Here is a 19,292-nt window from a genome sequence, read left to right on the forward strand (position 1 = left end):
CTTTGACTGAGATAAACTTCTGTTGGATTTAATGCTGAGAGACTTTCTGCTGGATTTGCATACCTTGCGGCCACCTGTGTTCTTTACCTGAACTGTATCATTCTCAACCATTAAATATTGTCAATTTGCCTTCTGCTTTTGGGTCCTCTCTCCTTGCACGTGACAAATATATATTTTTTAATTTGGTGTTTTTTATGGACTGTGTGAACACTAACAACTAGTTAAAATTATTATATTGGTCAAATTAAAACTATTGTCTGTATGTAGGCTACAGTAGGGCCTATGTCTGCTCTTTGAAAGTAAAACACAGCCTCACAGATTCATGAAAAAAATGTTTTCGTGTTGTTTTAGGTGTGCAATATCTATGTGTATTGCCTTCAATGCCCAGGTATAGTCTTTCCACATCAGCTTGGATAATTGCATTGTTACAAAAAAAGCTAAATTTCAAGACTCTGACGTCACGTCAGGTCGTCACATGGGTCACCCGTTCAGTAAGACGCTCAAAAGTAGTTCGGATAGACATTTGTTCGGTCGTTCGGATGCTTGATATTGGCATGGAGTACGCGCCATACTTGCAGGGGGATCGGGGTTCGAGAACGACTCGGAGAAGGACTGTTAGGATTGGAGTGTGAGTTTTGGTGGCAGAGCCATGAAGGGGTGTGTTTGTTTGGCTTGATTTCAAACATCAACATTGGCCAACAGCATATTTCAAAAACTACTGATCCCACCTTTAACTACTAAATTAAGGCAATACAAATTAAGGCAAAAAACACTAAATAATAGAACGGAAACAATTAATGGAAATAACAGTGTTTCTGTATCCATCAGTAACATCCGTGTGTAAAGCAGGGTGATATGTTGATAGTATAATACAATGTTGAATGCAAAAAAACACAACACAAGCAAAGTAGCCTACTCATAATAAATGTTTCACTCACTTATTTTAAGGTGTCATTGTTACAGTGTAATTATACATTTATATAGCCTACAAGCACTGAGTAATATAAATTAGCATCACAGACTTACTAGGGTTGGGATAGGATTAGGTTTTAGTTGAAGGTTAATTGCATATAATTATGCATAATTTACTGTTATTACTATGGTAAGTACATCTAAGATATATGAAAAGGACACTGTAAATAAAGTGTTACCAAATAAAGTCTAACACTTTATTTTACAGCATGTGTACTTAGCCTAGTTACCAAAAAAAGTTCTGGTAATATGAGGTAACTACATGAGTTAAGGTTTAGGGTTAATAGTTATAAAACAGCTATTGTAATTGCTATAATAGTATATAGAATGTACATGGGGAACAGGACTGTAAAATAAAGTGCAACAAGTGCTAGGACAAGTCAGGAAGTGCACTGCGCTTCAGGACTTGTGTAACTTGATACATGGAGCTATCAGGGAAGTGAGGAATGACTCTTCGTCCCTATTTTTTAATCATCAAGAGACACCACGGTCCATTTCCACTTTTCATCTTTTATTCACTCAGATTAACTCTGCAACAATATGAAGAGCAATTCTTTAATTTTCACTTTATTGCTGCTTAACATACACGGTAAGTAGATAGTTGCACTTTCGGGTTTCAGTCGATATGGCCGGGCAATTTCTAAGTTTGAGCTTGTACAGCTTTATTAAGCTAATTAAAAAATAGCACTGCATTAGTTAGTTTGGTCCAGCTGTGTTCACCTTGTTATCTTTTGTATATTAGTTCATGTCTTTTCGCTTTGATTTTGTCCGGGTCACCACTATGCTCATGTGTGTGGCTGTGCACTCTTCTGCCTGTTTGGACCCGTTTGGATTGTATAAGTAAACTTTGGAGCGGGAACCTTATTCTTTCTGTGTCTTCATCTGCCTGCCTGCATACACTTGTGACAATATCATAGTTTCATAATGAGTTTCATAGGCCTATACACCGGGCTGTAAATATGTCTTTAAATGGGGAAAACTTAAAGACATTCACAAATCAGAATGGTGAAGTTAAGCACTCAATCAAGTGTTAATAGTTCACCCAAAAAAATAAAATTCTGTCATTTACTCACCCTTAATTTGTTAATTTGAACACAAAAGAAGATATTTTGAAGAATGTTGGTAATCAAACATTTGACGTAGCCATTGTCCTCCATAGTAGGGAAAAATACTATGGAAGTCAATGGATACCATCAACTATCTGGTTAGCAACACTGTGATTTATAGTAAAAAAAAAGTAGAGTCCCTTTGACTCTAAATGAATCATGTTTCCATCAGTGAATGTTTGCAGCTTTTGTAATCGTTGTGTATGAATCCTTCAATCATCCTCAGTGTGATATGGATCTCAAAATCATACAATTGCTCGTTGTTCTGTGTATTAAAGGCCCCATTTTAGGAGAGGTACACCTTAAGGGCAGTGTACCTCTCTTTTGCATACAACACTCTACAACATTTGCAAACATTTATATATACACAGCCCTTGGTCCAAACTTGATGATCACTTCCTTTGTCCCTGGAGTCTGAACTGTTTTTTTATTTCGAAGATAATTAATAGGATAACAGAAGTCTTACATTAAACTCTGGTCCAAAAAAGGCTGTGTCTTTTCACTTTAACTGTGTTGTGGCTTTGCTAACAAACCTGAATAAACATTTCTGTTCATTCTTCAGGTGTGTTTGGTGATACAGTGAAGTCAGTGTCAGTGATGGAGGGAGAATCAGTCACTCTTTACACTGATGCAATGCAGAAAGAAGATCTGATAGTGTGGAGCTTTGGACCTGCCAAAACTGTCATAGCGAGGAACTCTGAAATAAAAATGTTTAAAGACAGATTGATGGTGAATCAATCAACTGGATCTCTAACCATCAACAACATCACAGCTAATTTTTCTGGAATATATCAATTAGAAATTCCCAGGAAAACCTTAATCACAACATTTAATGTTACGGTCTATGGTGAGTAGCTCAAGTCTTTCAGTGTGATTATCGGTCAAATCTTTTGATGTGCAGCAATTAACAAGCTTGCGTAAACATAAATGTTACTTCATTATCTAAAATTTGAGGCATGTCAAGGAATTATACTTCTTACAGTTTTTCTCGATTGCTTAAACCCGTTTATTGAAACTATGCCTCGTAAACACAAATCCATAATGTCTCACCCAATTCCCCAAACATCCTATCTTCAGGTCAAAATGAAACTCTCCACTCAAAACCATTCACTCTTGCTGAAAAACTTTGCAACAAACTTTGCCCTCAGACAGGATACAAAAGCCCTCACAAACACACACACTACAACATAGTCTAACACACTGGTGCAATAAATTCAAAACAATATTTCCAAAACTGGTAAGTTATGTTGCTTGTGGTTCCCCGCTCACAACATGATGAACACAGAAGACACAACCAATGGATACATTGGCACATTTTTATTCATTCATGTACTACACAGTACAACACACACACACACACACACAAAAAAACTATATATTTATTTCCTGTTTTACTCTTCTTTTTTATTTTTATTTTTTTACAGTTTTTCTCAATTGCTAAAACACTAAAACCCATTGGCTGAACAAAGTTCTCAGTTGCCTGAACTCATTTAGCTAATTGTGCAATCTGTTGTTAATACCTTAAACAATTTCACATGGTAAAACAAAATTTGCAGATCTCACTTAGACTTTTCAGCAAAACTCTAAACACATTCTCATTCTCATTCTCAAAACACATTCTGCACTCTAATGCACATGCCATCCATACTGGTAAACACAAGTGGCAACAATCAAATACAAATAGAGAACACATACATGTCATTGATTAAACACAACCACTCAAAACTGATTTAACCTGTTTCAAATGAGGCCCAAAGACAAAAAGAAGCACTGATCACATGTACAGTACTGACTGCTCAATAGATTTTGACTGGTTGCAGGTTCATATCAACAAAGAACAAGAATTACAGTATCACAGAGACAAAGGACAAGTTTGTGAGATGCAGGGTTCAGTACTGTAAAAACAGGGGTACAAGGAGGAGGAAAAAGAAAAAAAAATTGCAAAGAGCAAAGCAGAGTAGTAATTTCTGATCAATTTTGAGCTACTATGATAGAACATGTTTTCGTTCATCAAAAGACAATGATGGAAAAATATGAAATTTGTTTTGAGATTAAAGATGTACTTCTCCCTGAACGTTTTGATGGTACAGTAAGGTATCACGGGTAAGTCTACAAACAGATTAGCAGTCCATAGATATCTTTCAAGAACTATATGTTTTGTTTTCTATTTTTTGGTGCATTGTTTACTGACTGCTTGATAGTGTATATCATTTTGATCATTTTGTTTATGATTTGAGAGCAGTGTTTGATTTTGAACACAGGTAAAACTGTTTTGAGGCGAAAGTTTCATTTTGCGAGAGGAGTCAGAGGTTTTGTAAATAGTGCTTGAAGATGAGGTTTTGTGTTTAATGTTTTCAGAAAATGGAGCAAGGTTTCAGAAATTGTGTTTTAGGAATTGATAAAAACTGTAATTAACAATATGGTTTGGCGTTTATTACATTTCTATGGTGTTTGATGGTATTTCTACAGTTGTTATTTTATTTGTTTTGATATTGTTATTATTATTATTATTATTTTAATTATTTACTGTAAAGACTTTGTGACCTTCTTTATCTGTGAAAGGTGCTATATAAATAAACGTAACTTACTTAGTATTATTTTTTATTTTGACTCAACCCCCTACTCCTACCAATACAAAAACATAAATGGAAACCTGCTTTACCAGCTGAGCATGTTTTGATCAAACCACATGATATTAAATTATCAACCTGTGCAATCTTAATAAACTGAGGGACAAGTCAGTTATTTTTCTGTTGTAATTAACAGTATGCTACACAGAGTTGATAGATCTTAAACGTATTTGAGTAAAACTATTTCTTAAATTCCTACCTAAAATAGTTTACTTATTTACAATTTTTATATAAAGCACCTAAAAATGTTTTAGTAAATGGTTTACGATATCAACAACCTGTTACCAAGATTTGGGTTAAAGATCCAAATGCAGCTTTATTGAGTGTATTCCAGTCGTAATCCATAACAGTAAGGCCAAAACCACAGAGCAAACCATCCAGGAAATAACAAAATTCCAAGGCACAGGCAAACCCAAGACAACAAAAGATTATGGCCATTACTGAGCCCACGAAACCAGAAGTAATGCTCAGAAATGCAGTGTTAACACCAACAAAACTTCACAACAATTAAATGAACATACAGGGTTTAGGCAAACATAAATAACATAAATAAAAACAGGTAGCAGTAATCAGAACATGATGACTCCCTGAAGGAAACGGGTTATGAGAAATGAGAAAAAAAAAGAGAAAAGGAGGAGTGCCCTTTGTTGACTTTGCTGACTATGGACTTATTCCAGTTCACATGGCTATGTGGAAGTGATAAAACAAATCTGTATTATAAGGTATTGTTGGTCAATTTGTAGAGAAAGACTACACACCTGCACACACATATATTCAAACACGCATACCTATAGACTAAACATGTAATACGCATGTGCATTCCGTCAGCGTTTTCACGGGTTTGGGTGTTTTAAGTTTGCGCAAAAAAAAAATTCAAGGCTTGCACCTTGTGTTCTCAAGCCACCAGACACTCTTTTGTGCATATGAGCAGGCCGGAGCGCGTTCAGGGTTTTCTGTTAGCACGATGTTGTGTAAGCAGCCTGTTAAAAATTAATGATCTTTGCAACGGAAGTGAATCAATCAAAACTAACTTTAGCTGGACAATAACTTTATTCTAGAGCTGCTGTAAAGCCTAAACAATCTCTGTTACTTTAATTTCCTATTATCTCTGGAATCTATATTGTTAAAAGCGTTATATAAATGAAGGTGTGACGTGTGCAAGGATGAGGCCTGGGCGAATCCAAATGCTCACACAGATTTAATTATAAAAGGCAAAACATAAATAATCCAGAGATCAAGGCAATAATCCAATAAACACAGAAGGGGTAACCAGGAACATACAAGAAAAACCCTATGTAAACCACACACTACACCAACAACAACTCATCAAACCTAACTGAAAAGCAAGAGCTTAAATACAAAAGCAATGAGTGGATAATTAACAACAGCTGGAAATAATGAAGGTGACCATGGTGATTAATATGACACAGAATAATGGAAATCAAACACAGGAAAGGAACACAGACACAATGGAAACTCAGAATACATTTAAACATAAAAGTCCTATAACAAGACAGAACAAAAGACCCAGATCATGACAGGTGACTTGACTTGACTATCATAGGCGAGGGCTATGATAGTCACCAAAGGGCACTCCTCCTGTACAGCATGACATAACCAGTTCATTTGTTATTTGTGAACGTGTCAAACTACTGCATTAAAGAGATACTCCTTTTTTTTTGGAAATAGGCTCATTTTACAACAACCCCAGAGTTAAACAGTTGAGTTTTACCATTTTCGAATCTATTCAGCCAATCTCCGGGTCTGGCGGTACCACTTTTAGCATAGCTTAGCATAGATCATTGAATCGGACAAGACCATTAGCATCTCTCTCAAAAAATGACCAAAGAGTTTAGATATTTTTCCTATTTAAAACTTGACTCTTCTGTAGTTACATCGTGTACTAAGAATGACAGAAAATGTAAAGTTGCGATTTTCTAGGCTGATATGGCTAGGAACTATACTCTCATTCCTGTGATATGTATCCTGTGAATAATCAAGAAATTTTGCTGCAGTACCATGAGTCCAGCAGGCGTAATGATATGACGCAGCGCCTGAAAATAGTCCCCAGCTCGGTAACTTCCAACGTGACCGGGACTAAGTTTGTCTAACCTATTAGACCTATTTTCAGGCACTGCGTTAACAACAGTGCATTACACAATGTAACTACAGAAGAGTTAAGTTTTAAATAGGAAAAATATCGAAACTCTTTTGTAATTTTTTTGGAGAGAGATGCTAATGGTCTTGTCCGGTTCAATTCATTATGCTAAGCTATGCTAAAAGTGGTACCGCCAGACCCGGAGATCAGCTGAATGGATTCGAAAACTGTAAAACTCAACTGTTTAACTCTGGGGGAGTTGTAAAATGAGCCTATTTCCAAAAAAAGTGGAGTATCCCTTTAAGGTGACATTCAGATCTACTTTCAGATAAGCATGGTGATTTACCAATTAAGTTTGATTTATCTGTAAATTATATTTTGTCTGTTTATTCTTTCATGTTTTCTAGCTCGTCTGCCTGTTCCTGTCATCAGCAGAGACTCTTCAACCTGTTCATCATCATCATCATCATCATGTTCATTGGTGTGTTCATCAGTGGTGAATGTGAGTCATGTGACTCTCTCCTGGTACAAAGGAATCAGTGTATTGTCCAGCATCAGTGCGTCTGATCTCAGCATCAGTCTCTCTCTACCTCTGGAGGTGGAATATCAGGATAAAAACACCTACAGCTGTGTGCTGAACAATCCCATCAGCAACCAGACCACACATCTGGACATCAACACACTCTGTCACACATGTGCAGGTATATCTATAACCAGGCTAATATAACTATGTATACATACAATATTTGGTTTTAAAAGTGAAAACAAAAAAACAAGGTAGTGCAAAATAGTCTCACAGCTTCAAAAGATCATGAACAGGTATTGTAAGATACATTAGATAGTTACTGGACCTATACCTTCTCTGTTACAGCACAAGGACTGTCTGCTGGCACTATAGTGGGTATATGTGTTGGTGTCCTCCTGCTGGCAGCTGTGCCGGCTGTTGCTGCTGTTTACTATTGCAAGAAACCTGCAAAAGCAAAAGAAACTGGTAAGTGTTACATACAGCTGATACAATGAGAATAATGTGTAACCACAAAACATTGTAACCAAAATAAAAAAATCTGCTAGAATGTGGTAGAAATTGATTGTTCTGCTACTTGCTTCACTGTATAAATTATTGTATTATTTTATAACAGAGCGGACTCCTGTGAAACCGGAGGAAACTATTCCTCTAAGGAGTGGTAAGATAATATATATATATTGTACTCGTACTGACTGTTGTGTTTGCCAAGTTCTTTTAAAGACAGAAATGTCTTTAGACTATTGAGATTTTTCTCAACATTGACTTCGCTGACTCTAGCGATTTCAAATTCATTTTGTTTTCATTCATTTTTTGCCTGATTTCAACAAATCATACATCATTTTGAAGATTTTTTTAATAGACAATGTGAAAAAAACAATAACTAATTTTTGAAAAATTGCTTATTGTGACTCATTTTGCCAGCACTGGTCACGAAAAAGTAGGCAAAATACAGTATGTGACAAAAGAGGTATGTCCGAATTCACAGTACTTAGGTACTTAAAAATAGGCAAAAAGTACCCAGATGACTTCCTACTTCTGGCAGGATTCTGAAGTGTGCATATGATGGACACTTTACAATCCCATGAAGGCACGGGAAAGGATTTATGAATGACAGTCATTGGCAGAACTGGCAGAAATGACGTTGATATGTCACATGATAATGACAACATGGTAAATGTAGTACATCCAGATTACATTAAAACTACACACATATAGAAGCGATATGCAATTTCAGACGCAGCCTCTGATTGATACAGCCTACAGTTTCTCTTTATGATTAGAAAGATGGGTCAAACAGTAACATTAAACAGTAATAGTAACAGAAACAGTAATGGTAACAGTAAACAGTAAACCATAACAGTAAACAGTAAACCATAAACAGTAACAGTAAACCATAACAGTATCAGTAAACAGTAACAGTAAACCATAACTATTCTGCCCTCGCACGTACGACGTCTGATTTGTACTAGCTTGACAGATAGTTAACAGCAATGAAGAGAAACTCCAGAAGTCTTGTTGAGGATTGATGTTTTATCTTTTTGTCTCTTTTCTTCCTCAGTTTTATTTCTCAAGTTTTTCCCCATTTAAGTCTGTAAGACTGAAAGAGTAAACAAAAAATAAACATCACAAAAGTGTAAAGTCTGTTGTCTTTCTTACACAATCAAATATAAAGTAAACAGTATGAATAAAGTAGGCAATATGAATAAACAGTAAGCTATTCTTTATGTCAACACTTTACACAATAAACTACAGATGTAAATAATTAAACTAATAATTCTGAGGCAAAGCGCCGAGGCTCGTTGCTGAGCGGATAAATCAGTGAGCCAAAAAACAAAGGCTTCAATCTAGGGCATATATGCGATGAAAATGATAAAAGTCACGAACGTAATAACACACATTACTTAATGTAAACATATACATCATACAGAAACCACAATTCTGACGAAAAATTACTTACAGACAAAGATTTGACCAAACTCTGTAATGACGCAGACTCGTGGGTGATTTCAGCGCTGTTGCTCGGCGAACACTAGGTCCGTCACTAAAACGGGTCCGACTAGGAAACAAACTAAACGCCAAAGGGCGGAACAATAACAGTAACAGTAAACCGTAAGAGTAAACAGAACAGTAACGTCAACAGTAACAGTAAACAGTACCTACAACATTAATTGAAATGTATTTCAATTAATCATAAAATGGCCCTGATATGTCACTAGACATTAAGAAATCATGTTCATTTTAAATACTTATATCACTGACAACAGTAGTCCAGCCAGGATATTGTCATTTAAAAGTGAAGTTGCAGCCCTCAACTGATGTTGATGTTGTCATGTTGTGTTTGGCCTGATGCCCCACCCTCCACCTCCATCTACCAATCACGAAGTCAGTAGTGTTTCTTTCGGCATCCGGGTTGCCAGCTCTGCTCTAGTTGAAAGCTCCTTGTAGCAGCCTATGTTTGTGCTGGATCCTGCAGCTTATCTGGCAACCTCGAGTCAGGGGGGAGGGGGAGGGGGTACACCGCTCTACAGTAATTTGAAAGTGATTGTGACCACAATCTTACATACGGTTCCTTTAACTAAATTAATTTCACTCCAGAGGACAATATAAATAATAATAATAATAAAAAAAACGAAGAAAAAAAACCACACTAGTCTGAAACCACAATCGAAAAGTTAACTTGCATCAATTATTGTTTAAACAGATCCAGTTCATAGAGATGATGTTGGTGACCCTCCAAATAATGGTAAGATATTGAATTACTGTGTGCACCAACTGAATCTCTCTGTGTGTTTGAGTCCCTTCTTTGCTATTTCCAAAAGGGTTTTGCACAAAGGATTTGATGCATGAATCTATAACTTGTCTTGTAAAGCTTTACTTTTTCTTTGTCTTGTTACATTATTAGAGAAATCAAACTCAAATCTATTTTGCACGTATTCATGTTCCAAAAACATTAATTCTAGCCTTTTCTACAGTCAAAATATTGTCTAGCTCCAACAAACCTTCTTCCATCTTCTTCTTCAAAATTGTTACGTATATAACGCGTATATAACTAGTCAAAGTCATGTGATACAGTACAAATAACACAAAATATACATTTATCAAAAAACATAATTTGATATTATGGTAGATATATGTTTTATGTAGTTATGGCTCTAACAGTAATCAGTTACTGTAAACAGTAACAGTAAGCAGTAAACAGTAACAGTAAGCAGTAAACAGTAACAGTAAACAGTAAGCAGTAAGTGGTAAACAGTAACAGTAAACAGTAACATTTAACAGTAAAACGTAAGAGTAAACAGTAACAGTAAACAGTAACACTAAACACTAACTGTAAATGGTAAACAGTAAACAGTAACAGTAACATTAAACAGTAACAGTAAACGGTAACAGTAAACAGTAACAGTAAATGGTAACGGTAACAGTAAACAGTAACAGTAAACTGTAAGAGTAAACAGTAACAGTAAACGGTAACAGTAAACAGTAACAGTAAATGGTAACGGTAACAGTAAACAGTAACAGTAAAGTGTAAGAGTAAACAGTAACAGTAAACCGTAACAGTAACAGTAAACCGTAACAGTAAACTGTAAGAGTAAACAGTAACAGTAAATAGTAACAGTAAACCGTAATAGTAAACAGTAACAATAAACAGTTACAATAAAACAGTAATAGTAAACCGTAAAAAGTAAAACAGTAACAGTAAACAGTAACAGTAACAGTAAACAGCAACAGTAACAGTAAATAGTAATAGTAAATCGTAATAGTAAAACAGTAACAGTAAACAGTTACAGTAAACAGTACCTACAACACAGTACCTCACTGTAAAGACATAATATATCATGTCTTGTTTTCTGATAAATTGATCAAACCATGGCAGATTTTTTTTCAAGTAAATGTATCGTGATTAAAAAATGTTTAGATATAAAAAAACAATTTTTAGCAGTTAACTCAATTAATTCCACTCTGGAGGACAATATACAGTAAATGGAGAAAAAATACACTAGTCTGAAACCACAATCGAAAAGTTAACGTGCATCAATTATTGTTTAAACAGATCCAGTTCTTGGAGATGATGTTGTTGACCCTCCAAATAACGGTAAGATATTGAATTACTGTGAGCACCAACTGAATCTCTCTGTGTTTGAGCCCCTTCTTCGCTATTTCCAAAAGGGTTTTGCACAAAGGATTTGATGCATGAATCTATAACTTGTCTTGTAAAGCTTTACTTTTTCTTTGTCTTGTTACATTATTAGATGAATTTAAACTCATTTCTACAGTCAGAAGATTGTCTAGCACTAATAAACCTTCTTCTTTTTCAAAATTGTTACGCATATAACGTGTATATAACTACAGGGATTAAAGTTCTCTGTCGTTACGACGGATTTCCGTTAATTGCAGCAAGTCTATGACGGATTTCCGTCAATTGCAGGGTTCCAGTCTGTCCTTAATGTTTTAAATTCACTTTTCTTAATTTTAAGGCCGGAAATAGGCTTTCATTTCACAAATAGTGTAATAAAAGTCTTAATTTTAGTTTGAATAGGTCTTAAATTAAGAAAAGATGAGGTGTATTCACCCTGCTGAGGGGGATGTGATCAAAGCCTGGAGTGGAGCAAAAGCACGTTCCTCTCTCCACTCTAAGCATTCTATAATCTCTTCGCTCATGATCCACTCCGGGTTTTCAATTACCGCTCACGGAAAGTGCATGTCAACAGCTGAGCGCTGAGGTAGAACTATATTTCAGTTACCAGGACACACTTATAATGCAGGTAGGGCAGGGCGATATATCGATATAAAAATATATCAATATATTTTTGAAATGCGATATGGAATTAGACCATATCGCATATATCGATATAGTTCAAATTTACGCTGTGATCCTTGCTCCCCCGCACCCCCGCTCCTCCTTTTCCACAGCGTGCGTGTTTAGAGCATGTTATGTTATGAAAGGCGAATCATGACTACTTCTACTTCAGAAAACGTCTCTGGTTACTTTCGTAACCTCGGTTCCCTGAAAGGCAAGGAACGAGACATTACGGATGTTGTATATGGGAACTCCTCTCCTCCTTCACTTCCGCTAAAATCTTATAGGCTAACGCCAGCAGAGCTGGCCAATTGACGCAAATTATGCAAATACTGAAACACCGTTGCAGTAATAATGCAAGTGCAGCGTCAATTCCTTTCAGAATCGAACGTAACGCTTGAATCAAAGCGAACACGGCGGCGAGCGTAATGTCTCGTTCCTTGCCTTTCAGGGAACCGAGGTTACGAAAGTAACCGGAGACGTTCCCTATCAAGGCTACGGAACTTCGACATTACGGATGTCGTATATGGGAACTGTATAGAATCCCGCCGTGGCAGCGTAAACAAACCACTGACAACAGAACCCAATACCAACACCGCCCACCCCAGTATGCGAGCATCTGATAGGCCGAGATTGGCCAATAGCGAATCTCTAACCTTTGGTAGGTCGAAAAGGACCAATCACAAGCTCACAAAACACTGCACGAATTTGCATATCCCGAGCAGTATAACCTGGGGAAGTTAGCACTGTTATATAGCAACAGGGCAACAACAGTAAGAGAAGGCCAACGCATAGCGGTGACACAGTTTAAAACATACACAAATAGCACATAGAACAACTCATGAGCAAAGCGCAGAGCAACTCCCTAAATGCTATGCAATGCAATCACTCACCGAAAGTACTCGAGACGCTACACAGGGTAAATCCAACTTGTAAAACCTGGCAAATGTGTTCTGAGAAGACCAGCCAGCCGCAAAACATAAATCTTGAATAGACATACCCTTAGTCCAGGCCCACGAGGAGGCGATTGCTCTGGTCGAATGGGCCTTGACGTTCAGGGGGCATTCCTGCCCTAGGCGATCATAAGCCAAAACAATAGCGTCCACAATCCAGTGAGCAAGCCTCTGTTTAGAGACCCCCCATCCCTTGTTGCACCCACCGAAGCACACAAAGAGCTGGTTCGATTGTCGAAAAGCGGCCGAGCGAAATATATATTCCCGGAGCGCTCTGACTGGGCAAACAGCACCCTGAGCATCCGAACCCTGAGAGGTAGATGACTCAGCGGACAGGGCAGGCAGAGAAACAATCTGCGCTCTGAACGGGGTATTGAGCGACTTTGGGACATAACCCGGTCTCAGTCTGAGAGTCACATTACAGTTTCCCGGTCCAAAGCGAATACAATCTTCACTTACAGAGAAAGCCTGTAGATCCCCAACCCGCTTTGCCAAAGCGAGAGCGAGAAGCAGAGCCGTTTTTATCGATAGCGCTTTAATGGCGATCGAAGCCAAGGGCTCGAAGGGCTGTCGTGACAAAGCCTCCAAGACCAAAGCTAAATCCCACGGCGGCACCGAAGGCGGTCATGCAGGGCATAATCTCCTGGCTCCCTTAAGGAACCGAGTCACCAACGCATGTCTACCGACAGACTGCCCATCAACAGAGGGGTGAAACGTGGCGATAGCGGCCACATACACCTTCAGAGTGGATGGTAGGCTCCCTTCATCCATCCTGTACTGAAGGAAGCGCAGAATATCCGACACAGAACAACTCTCTGGGTCGATGCCGGCATCCTGACACCATTTCGAGAAAACTCCCCACTTCAGGGCATACAAACGCCTGGTCGATGGGGCTCACGCTTCCGCGATGGTTCTCAAGGCTCATGAGTGTAGCGCGTCCAGCCTGCTCAACGACCCTACAACGGCCACACATGAAGGTTCCACAGCCCGGGGCTGGGATGCCAGATCGATCCGCTCGCCTGAGACAGTAGGTCCTTCCTGGGCGGAATTTCCCATGGGCGCCCTGCCAGTAACTCCACTAAGTCCGCAAACCATGGCTGGTTCGGCCAGTTCGGGGCTACCAGAGTCACCGTCGCCTTCACCTCCCTGATTTTGCACAACACCATGGGCAAAATTTTTACCAGAGGAAAAGCATAGAGGCAAACTTTCGGCCATTGCGCGGTCAGCGCGTCCTCCTCCCGGGGGGAACGGGACACTGAGAAGAACATCCGACAATGCGTGTTCTCGCTCGTTGCAAAGAGGTCGACCTCCGCTCTGCCGAAACGCTTCCATATCAGCTGAACCGTCCCAGGATGAAGCCTCCATTCCCCTTGGGGAATCCCGTCCCTCAAGAGCATGTCCGCCCCGCGGTTCAGAACGCTGGGGATGTGAGCCGCTCTCACCGAGAGGAAAAACCAGTCAACCCTCAAACCTAGCATTTCTAGGTGGCGAAGTAGGGCTTCCACCTGGCTGAACAGCATCTCTTTCGACTGTGCGAGAACCAGCCAGTCGTCCAGATAGTTCAAGATGCGCATCCCGCTCGACCTGAGGGGTGAAAGCGCTGCGTCCACATCATTTGAAAACGTTCGGGGAGCGAGGGCTAGTCCAAACGGAAGTACCGTGTATTGGTAGACCGAATTCTCGAACGCGAACCTCAGGAATCGCCTGTGACGCATTACTATCTGTATATGAAAGTACACGTCCTTTAAATCCACTGAAGCGAACCAATCCCCGGGGCGAATTTGCGCCAGGATTTGCTTCAGAGTAGTCATCCTGAAGGCGCGCTTGTGAAGCGCTCTGTTGACAGGTCTCAGATCCAGTATGGGGCGGAGACCTCCTCCCTTCTTCGGCACTACAAAGTAGTGGCTGTAGAACCCGCTCTCCCGCTCGTTCGGGGAAACCGGTTCTATCGCTTTCTTCTCGAGTGGGCCGTGAATCTGCAGGCTCTGGACGGCAGGCTGCGGTCCGAGCCCAGGGCGGGAGCCGACGGGCAGAGGTGCGCAGCGATGGTCTCCTCGACGGGGGGGATACGGAGGTAACCGTGGTCTCCCACCTCATCCACGGGGGCAAACATGGCCTGGGTAGAAGTGAGAGTGCGCGCCGATTGTGGGGCCACCCACGACTTCACCACGTGCTCATGCACGTCAGGAAAGAACGGGGTTCCCCTTTTCGAAGCGGCCTGACGGCGGCTCGATTGGAGGAACCACGCGTCCAGCTTGCTCTTGGATGGCTCATCCGGAGCTTTCCAAGAGAGGTCCAGTTCCTCGACGGCCTTGGAGAGGATACGAAAAAGCTCGTCCTGCAGGTCCGCCGTGGTCTTATGCTCCGCGGCTGCCAGCTCCGGTGCGGCCTGCTCCGCACCCCAGTCGTTCTCAGAGGCGGACAGAGACATGGAGTCCTCCTCCTCACTCGCCCAGAAGGACACGAAGTCAACAACTTTGCGAGGGGGGGTCGAACCTCGACTCCGCGGTTGGAGGGCCCCACCAGCGGCTCGGCGGTGGCAGTGGGCCCGATCCCCGCTGCTGCGCGAGCTTCAGCCCGCCTGGCCTTGAGAGATCGTAGGGACATGTCCGCGCAGTGTTCGCAGGACCTGGCATCCTTGAGGGCGGACTCGGCGTGGGCCAGCCCCATGCACGCGACGCAGAACAGGTGCGTGTCCGGGGGCATGATGGGGCCCGAGCATAAGTTGCAGATGGTCGCCATCGGATGCAGAAGACAGTGCAGTATCTTCAGCGCACCTTCGACGATGGCGAAATAATCCAGTAGTTGTAGTTAGTATCAGCTTTCTAGCACACGGTTTGAGCGTGAAGAGAGAGATTCTGAAGGGAATTGACGCTGCACTTGCATTATTACTGCAACGGTGTTTCAGTATTTGCATAATTTGCGTCAATTGGCCAGCTCTGCTGGCGTTATACTGTACCCGTAGCACACACTCTTCAATTGCACGCGCAAATGCAGCGGCGCGTGCTGTATCGCCTCACTGATCAAGTGCAAAAGAAACTACGAGCTTGCAACGCCGTTACGTTGTAAATTACACAAAATAAAAGTAATGCAGGTATGATTGTCATTCTATTCACCAGGAGCAGTTTCATTAACAGTTATTGTTAATATTATGTATTCACCATGGTAACTGTCATTTCCATATTAACCCCGAAATGCCACTATTTTTCTTTGTGTTATTTTTTATATTTTTAAATGACTGTAGGGGCTCATACCAACATTAACAAAAACTAGTTTGGGACTGCTATTTAATAGCTTTAGCATAGGCCTAATGTTTATTTATTAGTAGTAGTCTTTACTATTAGTCATATTCTTACAATTTATCTTAAGTAAAGGGGAAAAGTAGGCAATCACAATTACAATTCGAAGGGAATAATCGTGCAGCCCTAAGGTAAAGAAACCTGTTTATTATTTATTCGTTTGATTTTGCAACTGTTCACTGAAATAGCTGGTTTAAATAAAACTACTTGTGACATGATGTCATATTTGGCATGAGACTTCAAGGCAATAATGACAAAAAAGTGCTAGGTCGCCATCAATCAGAAGCTAGTCACAATGCTGCCGTTCGTGCTCGTATGCTCCCTGCCTGGGTTTCATAGATTAAAATAGCTTTTAAAATACGCCTACTGGCAATATTAAAGTGGTTTAAAACGTCTCCCCTTAAAACGCTATTGGTCTCGACTATTTAAAAAGTTAAAGGAATATGACTTGGCCTAAAAAAAATTTCAGTCAGAAGAATTTTTTTTCACTTTAATCCCTGTAACTAGTCAAAGGCACATGAAACAGTACTAATAACACAAAATATACATTTATCAAAAAACACAATCACTCTTAATTTAAGGGAAAATATTACTAAATTATTAATGTAGTAATGGCTCTAACAAGTCCAAATCAGACTAAGATCTGTTGTCTTTAGCAGTTGGGGAAATGCCCAATCAGCAGAGAGACTTACCAAACAGTAAATTACTTTAAAACAATATATGTTTTCATTGTCCATTACTATTAATTAAAAAAAAATAAAAAATAATCTGTGATTATTGTTGGAACAGGTCAGGAAGAATGTGATCCACTTCATGGTAAGATCCCTCTCTTGTGAGCAACTTTACCATATTGCTTGCGGTGTAAATCCACAAAGAAAATGTTATAATTTCCAATATTACAGAAACCTAAGGTTTGTTTAACACGATATATTAGTTGCATACCACCTCTGCATGTTTAATTCATGTTTAACTTTTCTCCAGATATGTTTCATATTGGGCAAGATCAAGTGAAGAAAATAAAAGTGAAGCATGGAGAAACAGTCACTCTAAACTCTGGTGTTGCTGACTTACCGAGAGATCATCGGCTACGATGGAAATACGCTGATTCCAGAGTCTCTGATTCCACAACCTTATTTAAAGTCATTGCTGTGTGCTCTGGAAGGAATGATAGGTTCTCAGTAAAGGATGGTCCTGGTGGGAAATTCAAAGACAAACTGACGCTGGATCATAAAACTGGAAATCTCACTATCAAGAACATGAGAGTCAAAGACACTGGGCATTTTAAACTTGAGATCTCCAGCAACACAAATCTTTTCACGAAAACAATCAAAGTCAATGTCCGTGGTGAGAAGTCAACTTCTATTTTCACTTGTTTTTTTTTAACCCAGTCAATTATTACATCATAGTATTAGTAATAATAATAATATGTTTCTGTCCACACTTCACAATAGTAGTGTTTTTAACAGCTTTTATTCTTAGTTTTTTCTCCTGATAAATATTAAAAGGACCATATCTCTATGCTTGTGTTACTGTGTGTAGGATTATAATTATACACTGTAAAAAATGACAACACAAGTTTTTACGTTGCTTTAACTCATCAAAATAAGTTAAGCAATTTGTATCTTTTTTATGTTCAAAAAGCTTCAGCAATTTTTCAGTTTATTGTACTTAAAAAATCAGCAACTTTTTTACAGTGTATAATTGCGATCAGGTAAAGATAGTGTAAATCTGTGTTTGAAATCAAGAGTCACATGATAGATTGACATCCATTTTAACATGAATATTTAATTTGCTATACAGTGCAGTTTAACTCTACGGCTTTCTGTCTTTTACCCTTCTGTGTTTCTTTGTTTTCTAAAGCTGCCACTCAAATATGTGGGGATGATTTAAATGAGACAATGATGTCGCTGATACCAGAAGAGGACCCCAACAACACTAGTACATATACTGTTGAGCCGACGGACACTTTATCCAATGAGAATGAGGAGGAGTCAGGTGGGGAACGGTGACACAATTTCACATGACAATGCCAGCCGGCAGATTTAGTCTATACGGATTTACACACATGCATATCACTTTTTTAATGGTTAAGAAGTGATTCATTAAGTGAAGGTAGTGTGACCGTATGCAAAAACAGGTGCTTGTTATGTGTTGATAACTATATTTGATGAGAATATTTAGCTAAATGCTAAAGACATGCTTTTAATACACTAACATTTTCATTATGCTAATCTCTGAACCAAAATCACTCAACATGACAGTCCCAAAACAGTTCTGAAACTTGTATTGTATACATAAACAGTATCTAGGTTTTTTGCATTTCATATAATAAATTAAGAGTGAGATATTGCTATTAACGTTTGTGTAAATATTTGTGAGCATATCGAGTTTTTAATATTCAGGCCAGTGTTTATTTACATACTGTGATATTTGAAATGCTCTTTGTAAATTTACTGTGAAAACATGCACTGCGTATTATTAAATATAAAATGCATTTTATCAACTAATAAAACTTTCACAAGTTCCTTTGCCCATATAATCTTTAAGCTAATAAGGTTAAGCGTATTTGGCTTGCTGTCCGCAATGGAGGGGCTCGAGGAAGCTGCTTCAGCTCGAGCTTAGGTAAACCCCCCAGTGGGACTACAAATGCTTAGATTATGTGGTGGAGTTGGGGAGGTGGAGGGACGCCAGAACAGCTGATGCCAGAGCAAAGTCAGCAGCTGCTTATATGATCTGCAGTTCATTGAAAGATTAGTCACTCCTCCCAAAATTACGTTGTGAACTTCACTCATTGTAAAAATGCCAATTAATACTATATATATATATATATATATATATATATATATATATATATATATAGTTAGTTTAAACTACTAATATTCTTGCTTGGGCTTAGTTAAGACAACATAT

General features: G+C 39.2%; 1 protein-coding gene across 1 annotated transcript; it reads left to right on the forward strand.

The window, feature by feature from the left end:
* The first annotated feature begins 1,354 nt into the window (after positions 1-1,354).
* LOC311084480 (uncharacterized protein) lies at positions 1,355-18,907 on the forward strand. The gene is made up of 10 exons (XM_084116540.1): positions 1,355-1,561; positions 2,641-2,925; positions 7,214-7,507; positions 7,678-7,797; positions 7,946-7,990; positions 10,034-10,075; positions 11,384-11,425; positions 17,172-17,198; positions 17,364-17,726; positions 18,243-18,907. The coding sequence occupies exons 1-10, from the start codon at positions 1,513-1,515 to the stop codon at positions 18,389-18,391; spliced, it is 1,416 nt and encodes a 471-aa protein (XP_083972666.1). The 5' UTR covers positions 1,355-1,512; the 3' UTR covers positions 18,392-18,907.
* The last annotated feature ends 385 nt before the right edge of the window (positions 18,908-19,292 follow it).

This window comes from Abramis brama (assembly GCF_963993115.1).
Source record: "Abramis brama genome assembly, chromosome: 6".
Taxonomy (NCBI): domain Eukaryota; kingdom Metazoa; phylum Chordata; class Actinopteri; order Cypriniformes; family Leuciscidae; genus Abramis; species Abramis brama.